Genomic DNA, 17,866 nt, shown 5'->3' on the forward strand with positions numbered 1-17,866 from the left:
GTAGCTAAACCGCAACCTGGGGCAAGAAATACAGTTGACTTGCCCACACCACACGAATACTCCTAGAATTGAGAGACGTTTTCTGATACAATAAATAGCCACAGTGAGTTGAACTCAACATTTTCTGCCAGGTTGTTTGTTATTTTCCAATGTTGATGTGCTGGCTAATTTGTTTTCTGGAAGGAATGAGTCTAGGCTCACATTTGAAGATCCTGTTCAGTGGGGTCGATGCTCCCCTGCCACAGGCAAAGTGAGGACCCACTGACCCAGCCTGGGGATGTCCCCACGGGGCCCCCAGCCTGCTGCTCTGGGCTGCACCCTGAGCTGGGCTGTTTGGGGCTGTGGATGGGCCTTGGTGTCTGTGGTCCAGTCTTCGAGGCTGTGGGTGTCTTTGGTGTGGGGCTGGGGTGGCCTGTAGAGCCTGGCCAGGGCAGGGGGGCAGCCCTGGGGGCAGGAGGGCAGCCCTGGGGGCAGGAGGGGAGGCCCAGGCCGCCTGCTTGCTGGCTGGCGCGAGGCACGCTGGGAGCCGCAGCACTTCCTCCCGGGGCCTCTGGAAACCACAGCGAGCTGGGCCAGCCGCCCCTGAGCGGCAGGATGGCCGAGGGCAAGGCGAGCGGCGCCGCCGGCCTCTTCGCCAAGCAGGTGCAGAAGAAGTTCAGCAGGGCCCAGGAGAAGGTAGGCGGTGGGGCCTGGGCCGAGGAGGAGGGTCCCCGCTGACCCCCGGGGAAGTGGGGTGGGGAGTGGGTGTCCATGAAAACTGGCAGCTGGGAGAGAACGGAGAACACCAGGCCATCTTGAGCAAGGCTGGGCGAAGCCCAGGAGACGACGGTTTCTGTCAGGAACAACCCTCAGGCTGACCCAGAAAATGTGACAGAAAGGAGCCAGCGTTGGCGGCCATCCACGCTGCAGGGTTCGTCCTCTTAATAAGGCCAGGATGGTGGCCTTTTTACAGATGATGAAATTGGAGGGTAATTTCCCTAAAGGCAAAGACGGTGACAACCAGCTGTGATGCCCGACACCGACACTAAAACTTGGCTTTTGACATCCCCTGAGGACTCAAGAATCTACATAATTCTTTCTGTACCTACCCCTTCCTGGCCTCTGGTGGTGGTTTAATGACCCATATCTGCTTCCTGTACCCTCCCTTTGGCATTGGAGACCATCCTGCCCAGGATGATGGAGCATCTCTTCAATTGTGCCCTTCTTATCTGGGTAGCCTACTCCAGCATTGGGTAGGCTGCCCATTACAACTTAACCTGCCTGTCCATATCAGGTGGACACACTCTGTACACTTTAATGGCATTTTTGTAACTGTCCAATGTATTTTTTTTTTTTTTTTTTGCTTCTAACTTCCACCTACCAACAACCTAGTAGACAAGGTGGTATGGGAAAACAGGTAAGCCAGAAGAAAAAGGGGGATGGAGATACAGGAAGGACTTCAGATACAGTCTTGGTTTTCTAAGAGTTACAGTCTTAGAAGCATATAGATGAATACCACAGGCTTAACAACTGAAATATTTGTATTGTAAAGGTGGAGAAGCGGCTTTGGAAGGATAAAGGGCAACCAACTCTCTCTCAAGTGGGTTATCAATTGAGCAGTGATGGAATATAGATGTCATTCCTGATTTTAAGAGACCACAATGGAGGGCTGGGGTTGTGGCTCAGTGGTAGAGCCTTTGCCTAGCATGTGTGAGGCACTGGGTTCGATTTTCAGCACCACATAGAAATAAATAAAAAATAAAGGTCCATCAACAACTAAAAAAAAAGAGACCACAATGGAGCCAGATGTGGTGGTGCAGGCCTGTAATCCCAACAATTCGTGAGGTTGAGACAGGAAGATCACAAATTCAAGACCAGCTTCAGCAATTTAGAGAGGCGCTAAGCAACTTAGACTCTCTCTCAAATAAATAAATAAATAAAAATAAAAAGGGCTGGGGAAGTGACTCAGTGGTAAAGTGCCCCTGGGTTCAATCTCCAGTGCCAAAAACAAAAACAGATCACAATGGAAGGGAGAGGATCTATATACTTTTTCTGTCTTTTGAAGTCCTGTGAAACAGAAGAGGAAAAGGGCAAGATTTTGTGTGTTGAACTTAAGTTACTTCACTTACTCTAACCTTGGTGGTTGTTTCAGCCTTTCTAAAGGCTAATTACAAATCTGATAGATCAGAGAGAGTGACTGCTTATTGAGAAGGTTGGGTTAGAAACAGTATGGGGGAGCAGGTGGTACCCCAGAGAAAGCCACATTGTGGTTGAAAAAAAGAACAAAAACCCCAAAGGAAAAGAAAAAGGAAGGAAAAACAATCTCACAAATAATAGCATTTTTTTTTTTTAAGAAATACCAAGGGCGAGGGATGGAACTCAGTGGAAGAGTGCTTGCTTAGCATAACCAAAATCCTGGGCACCACAAAACAAAATTTTTAAAAAGACATAGTAATTAGCTGGGCGTGATGGTGCACATCTGTAATCCCAGCAGCTCAGAAGGCTGAGGCAGAAAGACCGAAAGTTCAAGGCCAACCTCAGCAACTTAGTGACACCCTAAGCAACTTAATAAGACCCTGTCTCAAAAAAAATAGAAAAAAAGGCTGGAGATGTAGGTCGGTAGTTAAGCACCCTTGGGGTTCAACCTGGTTAAAAAAAAAAAAAATACACTAATTGATTTTTTTTAAAAAACCAGGAATTGAACCCAGATGTGCTTTACCACTAAGCCACATCCACAGCCCTTTTTATTTTTTATTTTGAGACAAAATAAAAATTGCTTAGGGCCTCACTAAATTGCTTAGGCTGGTTTTGAACTTGCAATCCTCTTGCCTCAGCCTCCTGAGTTGCTGGGATTACAGGTATGCACCACCATGACCAGCTTGCTTCACTCTTTCACTCTGTCTTGACCTAGTCTGTCATCAACACTGTGCCCTTACTTTGGGCTTTCTATCCTTTTTAAGCATGGACTCCAAAATCTCAAGTAATGCCTGCTTTAGACTTTAAATCTTGCATCTATAAAATAAGAGAGTTGATATTCTTTATGAAATTCAGAGTGGCAATCCAAATTGAAAAGGAGAGGGGACTTGAACCTCAGAGTCAAATATTTCCCAAAAGGAAAACCAGCCACCCAGCTAGCACCCTCTTCTTCCTGCCCTGAACCCTTACGAGGTGGGGAAAGAAGAGCAAACATGAGTCTGCCCTGGGAAACTTCCAGGTTGATGCAGAAAACAGCATACTCTGAACACATACTCAAATATAGGAAGAGACAGACATGGAACTTGAAGTGGTAGCCAGAGGTACTGTGTGGACAAGGGAGAGAATGGTATGGGAAGATGGAGCTGGTTCAGTTCATTCAGCTCCCAACCAGAGTCGTTGTGTTTTGGGAGGTAACTGATAATAAGGTAAAGAGGGAGACAGTTTCAGTAAAGAGAAAGGATATAATCTTTTAAGTATAATAATGGTTAATGTGTCAAATATCATGCGCCTGTGATGGAGCAGGCACAGGAACATAAGAAGGCATGATCTCTCCCTTATGGAACCAACATTCTAGCAATATGATCTCACTTCATCTCTTCAACACACTTTAAATAAGATGTTTGTATTCCTTTTTTTTTTTTTTTTGGTCCTGGGGTTTGAACCCAGGGGTTTGCATATATTAGGCAAGTGCTTTACCACTAAGCTACACTCTCAGCCCCAGGATCCCAATTTTAGAAATAAGGAAACAAGTTTCAAAAGAGATTGGCAAATGGCAGAAAAATTACTGAAACCCAGGTGTTCTGCCTTTGAATAACCTCAGGCTGCTGCCTCTGCAAGGTTCCTGATAAACCACTCTGACATCTGTGCCTCCCCACTTCCTGCTGATCCTTTCTTAGAAGGATCAGGGGTAGCAGTGGAAACAGGCTCATCTTCCCCTGAAAAACTGGGAGTAACGGTCAAGTGACTGTTAAACACAATAGAGATGAAACATTCTTCTTGTTCTGTTTTCCAGTTCCCACCCAAACACAACATGAGACTGGGTTCAGGCTGGCTTCATTGTATTTTTACAGTTTGTTACATCTTCACATTTCAGACTACTGCATTCACCATCTGTTTGTGATTTCTCTGTGGCAGACCTCTCAGATCTCCCCTAAGTAAGAGCATTTTTTAATACTCCTTTGTTGGTCTTTTTCTCTGTTGACTTTTACTCAACTTCTATCCCAGAAGATTTAATTCATCAAATATTTGTGGAAAATTTCTTTGTTCAGGGGACTTGGCTGGATCCAGAATAAGAGGCAATCTTTTCTTGCCTGTCAGAAGCTTACAATCTAGTAAAAAATAAATAAATAAATAAAAGTAAGAGAGCTGAGAGATACATACATCTATGGGAATTCAGAAAGAGTGGGGAGAATGGAGGGAGGCTTAACTCTGGAGGCTGAATTTGAAACAGGAATTGTGGATGATTCCTAGTTCCTCGGGCAAGTTGGTGAGAGAGCATTCCAGCCAAGGAATGCCAGCATAATCCAGCAGGAGTCTGTAAATCCTTTTAGGCAAAGTAGTGAGAAATGCAGCTGAGCCCCAGCACAGGGAGTGGTTGAAGAAAGGGGTGGAAAAAGTATATTGAGGCCATATTAAGGAAAGCTCACTTCAGCATATATCCTAAAGATTTCTCACATCAACACAACAAAATTATTGCACCTAGAGAAAAATAATGCTTCATAATATCTAACATCCAGACCCTGTTCAAATTACCCCAATTGAGAGAATTAGCTGAAATGTAATTAATAATCACTTATGGTGAAGGATCATGTATTTGGTAGCCACCAAATATTTATGCAGTGATTTTTTTAAGCTTTATCACTCCACCCCAGTTTATGAAAGAGTTAGTAGAATAGGAATAGGGTCAGTGAACACTGAAATATTATTCATCCATATTCATCAAGTGTTAACATTTTGTCACATTAACTCTTTGACCCCCCCCCACCACCACCACCACCAAATGTCTGTATTCTAACTTTTCAGCTGCCAGGCCAGGCAAATTTGTGGCAGAATTCTCAGGACAGGACTTTAGGGACTGATGTTATATTGTAGGTTATCATTAGGAAGTGATCCAAAAATAGAATTTTTTTTTAACAAACAACTGTTGAGCTCAGCTCAATGGCACACGCCTGTACTCCAGTTATTTGGGAGACTGAGGCAGGACAATCATAAAGTTGAGGCAAGCCTGGGCAACTTAGTAAGATCCTGTCTCAAAATAAAATAAAAAGGGCTGGGGTTGTAGCTCAGTGATAGAGTGTTGCCTAGCATGTGCAAGGCCCTGGTTTAATTCCCAATAACTAGGGAAAAAAATCTACTGAGCATCTGTATATCCGGTTCCCTCTAGGGTTTCTCCTTGAGAGTATAAGTGCCCTGACACAGGACACATGGACTTATTGCTTATGACAACAGACAACTCTGGGCCCAGGGCCCTGAGGTACATTTCCAGGGTGATAACAATCGCCTTTTCCCTTTCAGAATTGAAAGCCTTTTGGTCTTCCTTTGGAAACTGGGCAGAGGGCTCCATCATACCCTACTTTTTCCTCTCTTTCTCACCCCCACCACCTAGGAAGAGCCAACCGAGGGCAAAGGAAGGGAGGGGTAGCAAAAAAGGAAGTAAGAGCTGCACTTACCACTAAACAAGGTAGTTTTGCAACTTTATGGTAGAGGACAATGTTTTGTTGGGGGAAGAGGGTGGAGCCAGAGAGGATGGCACTGTGCAGGCGTGGCAACAGAGGTGAAGTTAGAGACACACACAGACAAATAGACATGGCTAAACTGAAAAGGAAATACAGGCATTTATAGACAAGGAAGAAAAACTAGACATATGATAATAGATATGTATTGATTGCTCACTGTAGGGTAGCACAGAGAAAGGCAGTTCACATACATAACCTCATTTAATCCTCTCAACAACTTCAGGAGAGAAATATTATCCTAATGGAGGAAAGGAAGTTCTATACACTGAGGCTCAGGAGATTTAAGTGACTTGCCCAAAGGCTTATAGCCAGTAAGTGGAAAGACGGAGATGAGGGTTAATTAATATCTGACTTTCTAAGAGCCCTTGAGCTTAACCACTACAGAGCTCCATAAGTGAGAGACATTAACCCCCTGGGGTAAGATTGGAGACACTTGGGTCTGTCTCTACATAGAGCCTTCCTTACTCCCAAGACCTCAGCACTTACGCATGTGATTCAAAACCCTTCATAAAGAGACTCCAATCTCTCTAACTTAATTCCCCATCACTCCCCATAGCACACCCTAAATGAGCTGTGCCAAAACATCTTAGGAAGCTGCTGTGAAGTCACATCCTCCCATGACTTTGCTGATCCTGCTGTCTGCCTTGAATCCTCTTTCTTCTCCCTGTCCCTTTCTTCCTTTTTCTCTACTTTTTTAGCAGTGCTGGGGATTGAACCCAGGACCTTGCACATGTTAGTCAAGCACTCTACCAATAAGCTACATCCCCAGCCTTTTTTTTTTTTTTTTTAAAGACAAGGTCTTGCTAAATTCCCTAGGCTGGCCTGGAACTTGCAATCCCCCTTCTTCAGCCTCCCAAATCGTTGGGATTATAGGCGTGCACCATGCCTGGCTCTTTATACTCTACTCCAATCAGTCAAAATCCTACTTCAAGATCCAGCCAATGGTCTTCTTTTATACCAGTCTCACTCTCCTTTCCTGTTAAAATTACTAATATCTATTTGCTGGATACTGAGAGATCTAAATAAATAAAGAAAGTACTCAGTCCTTAAGGAGTCCCAGTTTGAAAAGACAGATAAATTCAAATAACAAAACAGTAATAGAAGCATATACAACTTACAGATGTTGCAACCACTGAACAGGGAGTGGTTAGCTTGATTAATGAGATGAAACTTATGTGGTTAAGCATCACAAAGGACATGGAACTGGTTTGGTTTGTTTTGTTTTAAGATATGTGCCTGGCAGACAAGGTGAGGAAGGGCATTCCAGAAAGGCAGTGTCCCCTTTGACAATAGAGACTGGGTCTTTTTTAGTATCTTGTCTTTTGCCTTGGCACTGAGACTGTATAATGGATGTCTCTCAGGTTTTCTAGTTGAGAGAAGACAGACCTGGATAGCATTCATTTCTAGCTGAATTTCAAATGTATTTTATTAGGGCTTCTCAAAGTTTTCCACAAAGGCCCTCATGAAAGAAGAGTTTCCTGCTCATCTCTCTAACCTCATCTATTGAGAAGAATCTGTGTCTATGGCTAGACAAGGGTCTTTTAAGAGAAATGTCTTCAAGGGAGATGGGGTTATAGCTAGTGGAAGAGCCCTTGCCTCGCATGTGTGAGGCACTGGGTTTGATCCTCAGCACCATATAAAAAGAAGGAAATAAAGGTATTGTGTCCATCTACAACTATTTTTTTTTTTAATTTTAAAAATATCTTTAAGGCTCATATTTATCTTTAAGAGCTATGCATATTTTATGTTCTTTTTGTTAATCTTTGTTTTAATATAATGCCCTCACCAGGCACAGTGGTACACACCTGTATTCCCAGCAACTTGGGAGGCTGATGCAGGAGGATTGCAAGTTCAAGGCCAGACTAGGCAACTTAGTAAGACCCTGTCTCAAAGTAAAAAAGACTGAGGAGGTAGCTAAGTGATAGTGCACCCCTGGGTTCAGTCCTCAGTACCAAAAATAAACAACATGTCTTCCTTCTTCCTCCTTAAGAAAAACACTTTAGGGCCAGAAGGTAGTTCAGTGGTACATCATGTGCTTAGCTTGTGTAAGGCCCTGGGTTCAATCCCCAACACCCTAAAAAACTTTATTTTTGCAGTACTCAAGATTGAACCCAGAGCCTTGCACATGCTAGGCAAATGTGTCTATCATTGAGCCACATCCCCAGCCTTAAAAAAAAGGACTTTAGGGGCTGAGGTTGTGACCCAGTGGTAGAGGACTTGCCTTGCACGTGTTAGGCACTGGGTTTTATTCTCAGCACCACGATATAAATAAATAAATAAATACAGACAATGTGTCCAACTACAATTAAAAAGTATTTTTTTAAAAAGGACTTTAAATAGCAGTGAGATTCTAGGAAGGTAAATCTTATTTATTTGGAAATAGATATATCCTCTAGCACACTGCTGCATACCTCCAGTTACACTTATTTGAAAAGAATCACAAAATATGATTGGTTTGTCAGCAACATGATATATTCCTAATTCTGCTGGGGTAATAAGAGTAAGACCCTTAGTTGCTTCCAAGACTATGAGAGAAGCCACAGTCATATAAGACCAACATATGAGAGATACTTGACTATAACTATGGCCTTTTCTGTCTTATATCTCCCAGGTCCTACAAAAATTGGGGAAAACTGTAGAAACCAAAGATGAGCGATTTGAACAAAGTGCCAGCAACTTCTATCAACAACAGGTAATTGGGGGAAGGGAAGCTTGGAGAAAGAAAGAAGACATGTGGGATGTGTGGCAGAAGAACACAGGTTCTGCAAGCATCCTAACCAACCCAGCCTCCCCCAAGGGCTCAGGGCCACAGGGTGACCTGCTGCTTATCCTTCCTCTGGAACCAGAGAAATTTACCTTTCTGTTCCTGGATTGAACTCAGGGGCAGTTAACCACTCATCAGGGATTTGTGGGAGATAGAGGAGTGTTCTTCTATTTTCTGTTTCTTCTATTTTAGCAGGGTATTATGGATAATTTTATGTAGAAAATTTACACTATGAAGTGGGATTTGTGGGAGATAGAGGAGTGTTCTTCTATTTTCTGTTTCTTCTATTTTAGCAGGGTATTATGGATAATTTTATGTAGAAAATTTACACTATGAAGTGGCTAACAGGTTTAAGCTCCATGGGATTTTTTACTTCCTATCTACCATGAGCAAGGTTTGTGCTCAGTATTTTACATACATTATATCATTTAATTTTTACATTAAACCTGAAGATTACTGTCCCCTCTTTATAATAAGAGTGTTAACCTGTTCAGGTTTGATAATTCATTAGAATGACTCTCAGAACTCATAAAGTTTCTACACATATTATGATTTTATTACAAAGGATACGAATCAGGACCAGCCAAATGAAGACACATATAAGGTGAGGTGGGAGAGGGTTCCAAACACAAAGCTTCTATGTCTTTAGGACATGTGCTTGGCATATCAGGTGAGCTTTAGGTGTCCAGAGTTCTTATTGCAGTTTCTTTCTTTTTAAAAAAAAATTTTTATAAGTAGTTAAACATAATACCTTTTTTTTTTTTAAAAACAAACCTGTTCAAGGTTTATCTTTTTTTTTTTAATATTTATTTATTTATTAGTTATTGGCGGACACAACATCTTTGTTTGTATGTGGTGCTGGAGGATCGAACCCGGGCCGCAAGCATGCCAGGCGAGCTCGCTACCGCTTGAGCCACGTCCCCAGCCCAATACCTTTATTTTTTTTAAAAAGAGAGAGAGAATTTTAAAAATCAAGGATAGAAGAAAAGTATAGACATAGATAAGATTGCCCATGAGATGATAAATTGGTTCCTCAGGAGGAACCAATTAAGAGAAAAGAACACTCTATTTATTTTTTTTGTTTTCGGCAGATACAACATCTTTGTTTGTATGTGGTGCTGAGGATCGAACCCAGGGCCTTGCACATATTAGACGAGCGTTCTACCGCTGAGCCACAATCCCAGCCCCTTATTGCAGTTTCTTTACATGTTGAATCATGGGCTATGTGCTTGAACTCAAATCTCTAGCTTCCTTCCCTTCCTCTTACCTGTCTCAAAGCCTGAATCTTCTAATGACAAGGTTGATCTTTCCAGCATGGACAGCCACCATCTTGAATGTAGTATAAACTCAGGTGTGGTCTGAGGGGACCACAATGAATAACAGAGACACAGTATTTGAAGGTTATCTCCCAGGAACCAGGGACAAAGATCAGCCAAATTCTACATATACAATATCGGTTAGTTGAATTATATGGAAAACAATTTTAAATGATAGTGAAAGGATATTAACTATTATCAAAGTAATTGACTATAAATTAGAATCACTTGGGAAGTATTTAAAAATGCAAGGTCTCTGGGAGTAGGACCTAGGAATCTTACTTTTACTTTTAAACTTTTAAACTTTTTCAAATATATACAAAGGAAGAGAAAGTTGTATGATGAACCATCATATACCTATTACCCAATAATTTATCATCTCATGGGCAATCTTATCTATATCTATACTTTTCTTCTATCCTTGATTTTTATGAAGCAAATTCCAGTAATCATTTCATCCATAAAAATTTTAATTTCATTACTCATTATAAGAAATAAGAAAGTACTTAAGAAAAAATAAAATGAATGTAAAAACAGTAAGAATTTCACACTCCTAAACTATGACCTCTGTGGTTTTACATCCTTACAACTATCTTGCTGTGTTTGTGTGTGGTATCTGAATGTATCCATAATAAATGTGAGGTTTACAAAAGTGAGATTATTCCATGCATGTGGTTTTACAACTTGCTTTTTTCCCCAATTTAACTACATACTATTTATTTTATATTAAATATTTAAGATATTTCAGATTAAATATCCCACTAAAATGCAAGTTTTAAGTGCTATCTAAAAAATTTAGCACCATTCCTTAATACTGAAATATACGGTTAAGGAGTTGCAACTCAGTGGTAGAGTGCTTGCCTAGCATGTGCAAGGCTCTGGGTTCTATCCCCAGCACCTAAAAAAGGGGGAAAAATATTCCAGTCAATGTTCAAGTTTCCGTGATTGAATCTTTTTTTTTTTTTAACAGTTTGTTGAAATCAGCAATTCAATGACATGCTTAAACCTCTCAGATTTAAATCTCTTAATCTATAGATTTCTGATTCCTCTCTTTGATTTGTTGTTGATATCAGGTTATTTGTCCTGCAGTTCCCTGCAGCCTATAGTTTGCTGATTGATCTCTGTCTTATTATTTGAGGAGTTCCTATGTCCTGGCAAATTGATTGATTTACAGGCTTGATGCGACTTAGTTTTTTGGTCTTTGTTTTGATGTCAAGAATATTTCATAGGTGTTTGTATATTCTTCTCTCAGGAAGCACCTGTAATGTCTGGTTGTCTCTCTTTGTGTGTGTGGTGCTGGGGATTGAACCAAGGGCCTTGTGCCTGCAAGGCAGGCACTTTACCAATTGAGCTATATCCCCAGCCCTGGTTGTCTCCTTGTTTGTGTAACATAACAGCCATAGGTGATCATTGACTATGGAATCAGCTTTTTATTAATAGCGTGTCCTATCCCTCCCAACTTCCCAGCTTGTGTCAAAGCCTTGCCACTTGCCTAGGTTCCTTACCAAATTTCCATAGGTAATTTTTCTTTGAAGCTGTGCTTGCTTTCCCCTTACCCTCTTTTTTTTTAAAGAATTTAACTTTCATTTTATTGTTGTTGTTGTTGTTTGTGTCATTCTGAGGATCGAACCCAAGACCTTGCCAGTGCTAAGCAAGCGTTCTACTACTGAGTCACAACCCCAGCCCCCATTATTCTCTTTTCAAAAACATATTACAGAGCTGGGATTGTGGCTCAGTGGGAGAGCATTGCCTAGTATGTGTGAGGCACTGGGTTTGAATTATCACTGCATATAAATAAATAAGTGCCCATCAACAACTAAAAAATAATAATAATGCTGACCACAAATGGTGTGGTTTTTTTTAATTACATAGAAAGAGTTAGTTTCTTAAAGCAGCACTTTAATCTCTTCTAATATTAATAGCTGCTTCCACTTTCTTGTCTTTAAAATCAGATCTAACAATCCAGCTTCATCTTTCCCTCCTAGATCTCCTTTAGATTAAGCACTTTGAGCACTTGCTCAGGGTTTGATTCTGCTATTTATACTTGTTTTACTAAGTGTTTGGGTTTCTCTGAGTCCATTTTTTCTCTAGGAAATAGGGAACTCCAGGACAAGGACCTTCTTCTCCATGTTCAGTACCCCAGTATCTTAGAACCTAGATTGTGCCTAGCTTAGGACAGACTTCCACAGGGAACTAGTGGCTCAATAACTGAGGGCTGAACTTGTTTGTATAAGGGGTGGGAAAGACTGACTCAGAATTTTATGGCAATACCAGGGTTTGGCAAGATTTCAGAAAGTAGAAGTGATAAAATCATAAGAACTAAATGGCCTTACACTGCATTTATAAATGAGGAAACTAAAGCCTGAGAAGTGGACTAACTTGCTAGTTGGGAGTAGAGTCAAGATACTTGACTCCCAGACACGTAAGAGCCAAAACTGTGAAAGTCAAAAAAGGAGTAGATTCTGGGAATGACTACTTGGAGATGTTTTAGGGGAAGATGGATAGGTCAGAGAAATAAAATGACACCCAGTGCTGTCCCATCTTCCCTCCATTCCACCCCCGCCACCATTACCACCTTCACGTATATTCCCAGACTTCATCTCCTCAAAGGAATGAACAAGAGCGTGGAGGAAAAACTTTGTAATTAAGAGGCTTGATTCTAAAACAGAAATGGAGGTGGGCTTTGTGAGGTACTATGGAGACAGGAGGCACTCACATTTTCTGGACTATGATATAAAATAGCACCCATTAGTTTTAAACAGTGCAGCACCATACATAAAAGCTTTGATAAGTAATATTTTAGGCCATATGATATATACTGAGAAAAAACTAAAAGTGTAAATTGTAGAAATCATGCAAAATAATTTGACTGGTTTTGTTAGTAATCTATTTTTGAAGTCAAGTTTTCATACTGAAATAAAAAGTTAAGTAAGCATTGTTTTCTTTCAAAAAAGAACTTGAAATTCTTGTTAATTTTATAATCCATAAGACACTTTCAAATCTCTCTAAAATCTTGATCATCATATTCAAAGTTTACAGACTTATATCCATATTTAAAAGACATTGCGTTCATTTAACAAACTATCTAAACTTTTTCTGTAAATGAAAACACAAGAAGGAAGTTAGATATCCTTCCTGGTGAGTGCTGAGTGTTCCTAAATTTTGTTAACTGACTGAGTCTGTCTTCATTGTACTACTGAAAATGTTTTCTCAAGGTCACCAGTGACTTCCAATTACCAGCTCTAGTGTTTTTTACTGACTCTTCTTGCATTCTGATCTCTTTGTGGCATTTGACTCTTTCTTGATCATTTATCTGATGTTCTCTTGATCCTCATTTACTACATTTATATAACCTTACTTCTTCGCCCAGCTTTCTGACAGTGCCTTCAACTTCTTTGAGACGTGTCCTTATAGCCCTGGGCATTCAGCCATTGAGAGGGACTTTCAGTATGAAGCACGATCAGAAATTTGGGCTGGCCAGGCACGGTGGGGCATGCCTATAATCCCAGTGATTCTGGAGACTGAGGCAGGAGAATCCCAAATTCAAGGCCAACTTGGTAATTTAGCAAGACCCTGCCTCAAAATAAAAAATAGAAAAGGGCTGGGATGTGGCTCAGTGGTAGAGTGCCACTGGGTTCAATCTCTAGTGCTGAAAAATAAAAATTAAAAAACAGTTCATTGCTGGGTACATGCCTGTAATCACATTTAGGAGCTGAACCAGGAGGATCTTGAATTCAAAGCTACCCTCAGAAACTTAGAACCTTAGTGAGACCCTGTCTCTAAATAAAATATAAAAAGGGCTGGGGATGTGGCTCAGTGGCTAAGCACTCTTGGGTTTAATCCCCGATACCCAGAAAAAAAAAAAAAAAAGATTGAAATTTGAACTTCGAACTCTAGATGATACTTTCCTGTCCTTTTCCCCTTCTTTTTATTTATTCTATTTATTTAGAGACAGGTTCTCATTATGCTGCCCAGTCTGGCCTCAGTCTCCTGGGCTCAAGTGATCCTCCTGCCTCAATTTCATGAGTAGCTGGGACTACAGTTGTGTATCACAAACCCAGCTCCCCTTGTTGTTTAGAAACAGGAGGAGACCATTTCTGCACTTGGGAATTCTAGCCAAAAAAGAGAATTCAGACATAGGAGCAAAGATAGAATGAGAGAGAGATAGATAGATAGATGGGGGGGTTGGGAAGAGAGAAAATGAGAATGAACTATAGATGAAGATTTGGGGATTATAAATGGAGATATTAATGACAAGGCCCTTTAGAGAAATATAAAGCAGGAGACTGCTAGCTGGGTAAGGTGAGGCAGGGTAAAGGATAGCAGGGTGAAGAGAAGTATCTGTGAGAGTAGTCAGAGAAGAAGAAAGCCTGGAATCTGCAGAAGATGGCAGTAGTTTATCTACCCAGAGAGGAGGATGTGAGCTGGAGGATCACATAGATAGGAACATAGATAGGATCATATAGAGGACACTTAAATTTCAACAGAAGAGCTTGGCTATAGGTTTTTGTTCACTGGAAGGAATAAGCAGAAGAAAGAAGAAAGGATATCAATGCAGTGGACACTCTAGCAACCTCCCAACTTAAAAACTGACCCAGAGGAGACAGCCTACAACTTAGAGAAAGTCTGGTTTATGACAATTGTGAATATTTGAAGAAATTCTAGGAGTGAATTCTGCATTTAATCTACTTTTCAACTTTGATGTCTGGAGCATCTTTAAAAATATACCTCTTTAGTCACCAAAACTACTTTGCCCTTTCAGGCAGAAGGCTACAAGCTCTACAAGGACCTGAAGAACTTCCTTAGTGCAGTCAAAGGTGGGTATTAAAGCTCAGAAAAATCCAGAAGGCCTTTGTGTAGATGCTAAAACTTCTGGGGACGGTAAAACAACCAAATCCCATCTTTTTTTTTTTTTAATAGTTTTTAGTCGTTAATGGACCTTTATTTATTTAATTTATTTATATGTGGTGCTGAGAATCAAACTCAGTACCTTGCACATGCTAGGAAGTGCTCTACCATTGTGACACAACCCCAGCTCCCGGACCCCAGCTTTTTACCACTTTTCTACCCTTGATTTCTGAAATTCTGTGGGCCTATGGGGAGTCACTTTTCCTTTCACAGCCTCACCTAGCTTCCTTCACTCATAAGCCAACCTTCTGAGTTTGTCCTTCTGAGTTGGACCCACTGATTTGTCACCCATATGATTATATCAAAATGCTTTTTGGGAAATTTGGTGGTAGAACTGAATTCTCTCCTTTCAGTGATGCATGAAAGTTCAAAAAGAGTGTCAGAAACCCTGCAAGAAATCTACAGCAGTGAATGGGATGGTCATGAGGAGCTGAAGGACATTGTAGGGGTAAGGGCAATGTGGATTTCACCATTCTTCACCATACACTCCAATTTTCATCTCAATCTCAGCTGAACTTCTCCTTCCAAGGAAATAGGAAAACAAAGGAGCCAGTCACATTATCCATTTGTGTAGCCTCAGTCTCTGGGTGGTAGGAATAAGCTGCAATGTCAAGGTAAAAAGAAGCTTCCCCTAATCAGTGGCCTCCTCTGATTTTGACCCTCTTTCCCTCTTTAAAACTTTACAGAAGTTTTACCTCCTGAAAATGGGTTGTTTTAAAAAACTAACTTTATCAGTTAATTACTCTCAAATATCCCTGGACCCTAAGCTGTAGAGTCCCTGGCCCTGATCATATGATCATTCTTTATTCCAGGTTTGCTATAGGGCACTTCCTTGGGGGCAGAGATTGTCTCTTCTCCCTTTGAATCTTCCCTAGACTCCAACATGATTTTCTAAATACAGGACTACAAAGAAGTACTTGCAGGAGAATTTGGGTATTTGGGTAGGCAATTGTTGAGATGCATGAAAGGGGCCCTCACCAGCCTCTGACTCCATCCCACAGAATAATGATCTCCTTTGGGAAGACTATGAAGAGAAACTGGCTGACCAGGCTTTGAGGACCATGGAAAACTATGTAGCCCAGTTCAACGAGATTAAGGTACTTGATAGGGGCTGGGGCTGTAGCTCATGCAGCTTGCCTTGCATGTGTGAGGCACTGGGTTCAATCCTTAGCACCACATTAAAAATAAATAAAGGGGGCTGGGGATGTGGCTCAAGCCGTAACGTGCTCACCTGGCATGCGCGAGGTGCTGGGTTCGATCCACAGCACCACATAAAAATAAAATAAAGATGTTGTGTCCACCAAAAACTGAAAAATAAATATTTAAAAAATTCTCTAAAAATAAATAAGTAAAGATACTGTATATTCATCTACAACTAAATAAATATTTTTTTTAAAAAAAGGTACTTGATATACAGAATTGAAGCTAGGTTTTAGGTGGGCCACATTCATTTAAAAAAACAGGTTAAGATTTAGATTTATTTATTTACCTTGGCACGCTGGCAATTAAATCCAGGGCCTCATGCATGCTAGGCAAGTACTGTACCACTGAGCCACACCCCAGTCTCACATTAAAGCCCATAGTTAAGGGTGAAGTTGGGTAGGTAAGGAGACAGATTAAGGCTGAGGGTTAGACGGGAGGTTAGGATGGAGAGCTAGAGATAGCATGAGGTTATACTTACACTTAGATTTCAGTATCTAAATTTGAGCTCAGTGAATCAGATCTCGGTCAGAACATCTTTTAGATGTGAGATATAGCTGATGGGAATAAAGGTACTTATTGTATAGAAGAATAAACTTGGGGGAGGGTCATAATAGTTATTTTCAAATATTTGAAATTATGCTTTAGAAGAACTCAGCCTGTTTTAAATGGTTCCAGAAAGCAGAATTTTCAAAATTCATTTATTCATTTAATTAAATTTATTGAACACCTACTTTGTTGGCTGCTGTGACAGTTTTAGATTTAGAGGATGAAATTAGAGGGAGACAGACTTAAAAATTTATATTAAATATTAAGTTTAACTTTTAAGTTAGAACTTTCCAAAATGAAATGAAATATGCTCTCAGACAGTGAGTTGTCTGTTCTGAATTCAACCCGAAGTTGAATATATCTGGGTTATTGTAGAGGAGCATTATATCATACAGGAAGTTGGACAAGACAGTTATTAAGATCTTTTCAATTTCTGTGATTCAGAGAAGTGAAATGGCCAGTGACACTTTGGTTCTCCCTGGTATCATTTGTAGTTTGGATGAGATTGAGTAGATTTTCTCTTACTGCTCATAGTAATTTACTATTTTTATTGGGCTTTAGAGGTTTTAGAGCATTTTATAATCAGCATTTGGTCTTTAAAATAATACTTGTGTGGGGAAGATGGAGGCTTCTGAGATGCCAAAATAGATAGGCCTTGCTCAGGCCACAGGACTAATTAATGACTGTGTTGGGACTAGGAACCGAAACTCCTGATTTTCAATTTAGTGGCATTCTCAATTTTATTTATCTTGGAGGCTGAGCCAGTTTATAAGGGATTCATAGAAAATACTAAAAGTTAATATGGCTTTTACATGCTTTGTAGGATTGTCCCTTACTCTCTTTCCCCTGAGAATTCCCATTCTTCTAACAGAGTGAGGGAAATTTCTGGGGCACCAAATCCTGTTAGAAGGTAAAATTTTGTGATAAGACCAAGAATTTTGTTTCTCTGCTTGGTAGTATGTTACCTCCGTCGTGGCTACAGAAAAGCAAGTATCCATACCCTATCACTCTGGTTTAGGAAAGAATTGCCAAGAGGGGTCGAAAACTTGTGGACTATGATAGTGCCCGTCACCACCTAGAGGCCATACAGAATGCTAAGAAGAGAGATGAGGCCAAGACTGCCAAGGTAAAGAAAACAAAGATCTGGTAAAACTTTCCTGCCCTCCCTGCTGTTCCTCTTCCCAAAGTGGTAGCAGGTAGCCGGACCAAGGTGGGCATAGGAAGTGATAAATTTGGCATCCAGTGCTCTGAAGGAAATCCTATTTCTTCTGACACTGATACTGAGTCTTGAAGCTGGGGAGGGCATGTGTCTGGGAAAGAAGAGGAGAGGCATTGCTCCAAATAAGCCTAGTTCCTGAAAAAAATGCAGAGGATGAAGGAGATTTTATCTAGCCTTGGGTTCAGGATTGAGGGGGATTGTCTTGTTCTTTTACCACACA

General features: G+C 40.7%; 1 protein-coding gene across 1 annotated transcript in view; it reads left to right on the top strand.

The window, feature by feature from the left end:
- The first annotated feature begins 559 nt into the window (after positions 1-559).
- Positions 560-17,866, top strand: part of Bin2 (bridging integrator 2) — a 31,927-nt gene continuing 14,620 nt past the window's right edge. Inside the window, exons 1-6 of the mRNA XM_026398803.2 lie at positions 560-675; positions 8,302-8,382; positions 14,533-14,587; positions 15,032-15,126; positions 15,680-15,775; positions 17,446-17,553. Of these exons, the coding sequence (XP_026254588.2) occupies positions 595-675; positions 8,302-8,382; positions 14,533-14,587; positions 15,032-15,126; positions 15,680-15,775; positions 17,446-17,553 (516 nt within the window). The 5' untranslated portion in view covers positions 560-594. The remainder of the gene's footprint in view (positions 676-8,301; positions 8,383-14,532; positions 14,588-15,031; positions 15,127-15,679; positions 15,776-17,445; positions 17,554-17,866) is intronic.

This window comes from Urocitellus parryii, chromosome 5 (genome assembly GCF_045843805.1).
Source record: "Urocitellus parryii isolate mUroPar1 chromosome 5, mUroPar1.hap1, whole genome shotgun sequence".
Lineage (NCBI taxonomy): Eukaryota > Metazoa > Chordata > Mammalia > Rodentia > Sciuridae > Urocitellus > Urocitellus parryii.